The following is a 4,248-nucleotide window of genomic DNA, read 5'->3' on the forward strand; positions in this document are numbered from 1 at the left end:
GAAGAAAGAATTCTAATGGAAAGATGGTAGAGTTTTATGACTTTTTATATTTTATTTTATTTTAAAAAAATTAATAGATGTTTTTAAGCTATTCGTTTAGAATACATTTTTAGAATTTATTTTTATGAAAAGTAAAAAATAATTAATTTTTTTATGACTTTTTATATTTTTAATAGGAAGTGTGTCAAAATTTCTCTAATTTATAAATAAATCTTATCCTTTGATATGACTTTTTATTTTTATTTTTTTATCGATTCAATCTTTGGACGCTAAACAAATCTTTGAACGTCCCTAAAATGATTTGAAATGATGGATTAGACTCCTCCGTAGGTCTTGAATTTCACTGATCTCGAAACTGTATTGGTTGGAGAGAGGTCGCAGTTGCTGATTTTATTGCTCCATTCAAGACGCAGACAGTTCCTGTGCAATGCACAAAGTCCAGTGCATACGATAAGTAGCTAAGTTTCATGCTTGAACTTTTCATATCACACCCAAGTAACCTTTACTTTCAGATAGAAACTTTGATTTATTTGTATCAGAAATGGGGGAAGAAACAAAAGGGTCTGATCAGAAGGTAATGCTGGTAATAGATGAAAACGAGTACAGCTACTATGCACTCATGTGGATGCTCGAAAATCTCAAAGAATCAGTCACAAAATCGACTCTTGTCATCTTCGCAGCACAGCCTCTTCCAAACTATACTAATGTATTTGCAGCACCACTGGGTTTTGCTCGCATGTATTCTCCTATTTCAACCAGTTACGTTTCCTTACTCTACCTCTAATTCTCTTATTCTTCTTTATTTTCTGATTGTTATGCAAACTGGGAGTTTTTAGTTTGTACAGTAAGAGCAACTATATATAGGCTCTAGAATAGAACTTTGATTAAATAGCTTCAAATTCTGAATGGCGAATCATTAGAATTTTTATGTTGAAGTTTAATTCGGCGCACCTATGCACATTTTATTTTTCCATTATTTGGAAATGAAACAAGTACCTCTGCTCAGCTGAGCTATACAAAGTTCTTCATTTTTTTTCCCTCTTTATTTTTTGGATGTGTTCAACAAGAACAATAACAAAAACTATCATTGGAAGTTGCTGATAAATACTATGATTTTTGAGTTCTTCTCCAAAAATCAAGCTTAACCTTGAGGAGAAGGATGGGGTAAAGGAGTTAGGAGTTCTGAATGTTGTTGGAGTATATGGAGCTTGGCTGAGAATTCTATCAGAAATATATAACTGTTGGGATAGGTGCATTACCTTCTATTCACAAGTTGCAACATTTCTGCGTTACAGCTCCTGCTTTGATTGAGTCTATCCAAGAGCGAAATAAGAAGGTTTCACTAGGCCTCCTGGAGAAAGCTAAGAGTATCTGTGCTAGTCGAGGGGTATGGATTCAGTAACTTCTTTTCTTGAGATTTGCATCTTCATGATATTAATCACTTTGTTAATTTTTTTAGATTAAGCTGTAGCCAAGTTGGTGGAGTTCTTCACACAAGTTTTTGATCGTCCATCATACTTGGTTCTAGTCCTCATTGACACTGTGTTGCCTCTGTAACTTTGATATTTGGGGGCGAAAGTTTTTATGTTGCTTGAATTACCTTTTAGTTGCAAGCAACTAGGACCATTCTTCTTGGAGCACCAGTCTTCTGGTACCTCCAAGAGTGTTTGAGGCAACATTAGCAAAGGCAGCCCTATATGCCTTTCCTTTTGTACTAAACTAGGCGCATAAGCTCAATTTTTTCCACTTGTTTTCTGTATAGCTAACATTAATATTTGTCTCTACAGATAAATGTGGAAACATTTACAGAGGCAGGGGATCCTAAAGAAACCATAAGTGATGCAGTCCAAAAATACAAAATCGAACTACTTGTTATGGGTAGCCATGCCAATAGAACCATTAAGAGGTTAGTAGCTTCTTGTGAGTTCTTAATACATTCAGGTAACATGGTTTAACAATATGTTGTAGCCAAGAGTTTCAAAAATACCTCTAAAATCAGAACCTCGCTGATTTTCATGACCTGCCTTTGATCTTAGACTAACTATACATATTATCCTTGAAGTAGGTTATCCGATTCCAAATTCCCTTTTTTTCCCCCAACAAAATGAAAAAGAAACTGTCATTGCACATATTACCATTATATGAGAGGACATATCCATGCTTATCTAACTCGCTAGTGTGAAATATGTTGCTTAATCTTGACTTTTCATTTGAATAACTTTTTGAGTTAAAAATAGGGAAAATTATGGTTGCGTTCTGTTCTTGGTCATATGTTTTTAAAATTCTGTGATCAATTTATTTCTTCTGATATCTGAGTAATAAAATAAATTTGTTGATACAGGGCATTTCAGGGGAGTTTGAGCAACTATTTCATAAATAACGCCAAGTGTCCTGTTCTTGTAGTGAAGAAACCAGAATAACAGATACAAGGAATCAGTTATTTGTTAATGGCATGGAATCTTGAGGTACTAACATCTATAAGTTTGTTGAGCTTATTAAAGCAGTCAGATTGTAAGTTATATCATGCAGCTACACCAGATATTGCAAATTATATGAAATGATGATTTGCAGCCCGACAGGTTGATAAATGCTTGTAATATATATGCTTAATATTGGCTATCAACTTTCTCTATGTTCTTGAATGTAATGAATGAAATATAAGACTGATAGTCTCTTAAATTGAACATTTGCCTTTACTATTCACTCTATTGGAATTTCAACTTAGGTAGGAATATAACAAGGGGTGTCAGAACTCAGAAGAGCAAAATCTTCAGCAATAAAAGTCACCATCCACATATCTGGTCTATTGAAACAGGTTGCCAATTAATTAACTCCTGCAGTTACAACAATTATGAAAATTTATCTCTCTTCCTTCTGATAATGAACTGTCACTTACACTTGTATGTCCAGTTGTCCACCCTCTCATAGACGGAAAATTATCATATGTAGACGGCTATCTCTCTAAGTGTGAGATCCACTCTATATAGAGGTGTGTTACACATGTACGATACATCAAATGCTTTCTCCTCATTGAAGGGGGAAAAATATGCATATCTGCAGCTCTCAGTTTAAAAAATATATAAGAGTCTTTCAAAGGATACAAAATCACAATAATTTCACAACATTCTTAAATTACCATAACAATTCATACTTGGGTCATTAAAAAAATTGCATATATCATGGTTGGCCAGGTGTGAGGTGGTAGCTGGGTAGGCTAATTTTTGAATGATGTGAATTGCTGTAAAATTTTGTTGTGTCTGATTTTATTGAAATAAATACTGAATTGCCAAGAAGAAAAGAAATACCATCGTGGAAATGATGTGGCCAGTATAAAACTCACTACTTTCCGCTATTTTCATCCTTTTGTTCTTTTGAACTATGAAATGACAGTTCTTCTGTTCTGGGAGCACTAAGTAAAGTGGTGAGGGATTGAGGATAGGGTTGTGAGGCCACCATCAAGCATGTCAAAAAGAACTGTCATTTTCGTAACACTTCAATTTTTCTTCCATTTTCCGTTTACACAAATTACCAGCAAAAACAGGAGTAAAGGACTATAAATAATTAATATGATAAGCACGCCCGAGCTGAATTCATAATTCGGTAAAGGACTGCACGCATTAATATATCCTAGGCTCCTACTCCTAGCATAAAAAACCATGGGGGTAGTGGCATTGCTTTTACTCTACTATCAATTGTTTGGAAAATGTTTAGATTACATCTTTTGCCACAATTGCATGGGGCTAGAAAAGAACAAAGTTTCTCTCCAAACTAATTTGGAGAGAAACCCTACAAACTCATTATATATATTTATATTGAATGTGAATTTTGAAAATTTAACCGTTAAATTACATGTTTTTATTACATCTTTAATGCTTACAAAATTTCAAGAAAATCAAAAATCAATTGCTATATCATCAAATAAATGTTATAATTTTAAGTTTTTATAATCTAAAGTTGTATATAAAAAAATAAGTTAATTGATCAAATAGTAAATAACACTTTATTTGAATGAAATTTGATATACATGTTAAGAACATAAGGAACACGAAATTTAATGGTTAGATTTTCAAAATTCACACCTAAAAAAGAAATATATGGAAAGTTTGAAGAGTTTCTCTCCAAACTAGTTTGGAGAGAAACTTTGTTTCCTAGAAAATACGGGTGCAGATTTGGGTTCAGGTGCGGGTACGGGTGTAGTGCGGCTATACGGTAACTTTTGAAAAAGTAAGACATGGATGCAAAGAGATA

At 33.6% G+C, this 4,248-nt stretch overlaps 1 protein-coding gene across 1 annotated transcript; it reads left to right on the forward strand.

Moving 5' to 3' along the window:
* The first annotated feature begins 450 nt into the window (after positions 1–450).
* LOC111992548 (uncharacterized) lies at positions 451–2,684 on the forward strand. Its single transcript, XM_024024427.2, has 4 exons — positions 451–758; positions 1,296–1,387; positions 1,788–1,906; positions 2,342–2,684. Exons 1-4 carry the CDS (start codon positions 542–544, stop codon positions 2,418–2,420), a joined length of 507 nt encoding a protein of 168 aa, XP_023880195.1. The 5' UTR covers positions 451–541; the 3' UTR covers positions 2,421–2,684.
* The last annotated feature ends 1,564 nt before the right edge of the window (positions 2,685–4,248 follow it).

The sequence above is a fragment of the Quercus suber genome, unplaced genomic scaffold (assembly GCF_002906115.3).
Source record: "Quercus suber isolate HL8 unplaced genomic scaffold, Cork oak 2.0 scaffold_490, whole genome shotgun sequence".
NCBI classification, from domain to species: domain Eukaryota; kingdom Viridiplantae; phylum Streptophyta; class Magnoliopsida; order Fagales; family Fagaceae; genus Quercus; species Quercus suber.

Coding starts and splice junctions, on each gene's coding strand:
- LOC111992548 (XM_024024427.2), top strand. CDS start 542: ATGGGGGAAGAAACAAAAGGGTCTGATCAGAAGGTAATGCTGGTAATA. Junction 759..1,295: donor GTATTCTCCTATTTCAACCA/GTTACGTTTCCT, acceptor TCTGCGTTACAG/CTCCTGCTTTGATTGAGTCT. Junction 1,388..1,787: donor GTATCTGTGCTAGTCGAGGG/GTATGGATTCAG, acceptor TTGTCTCTACAG/ATAAATGTGGAAACATTTAC.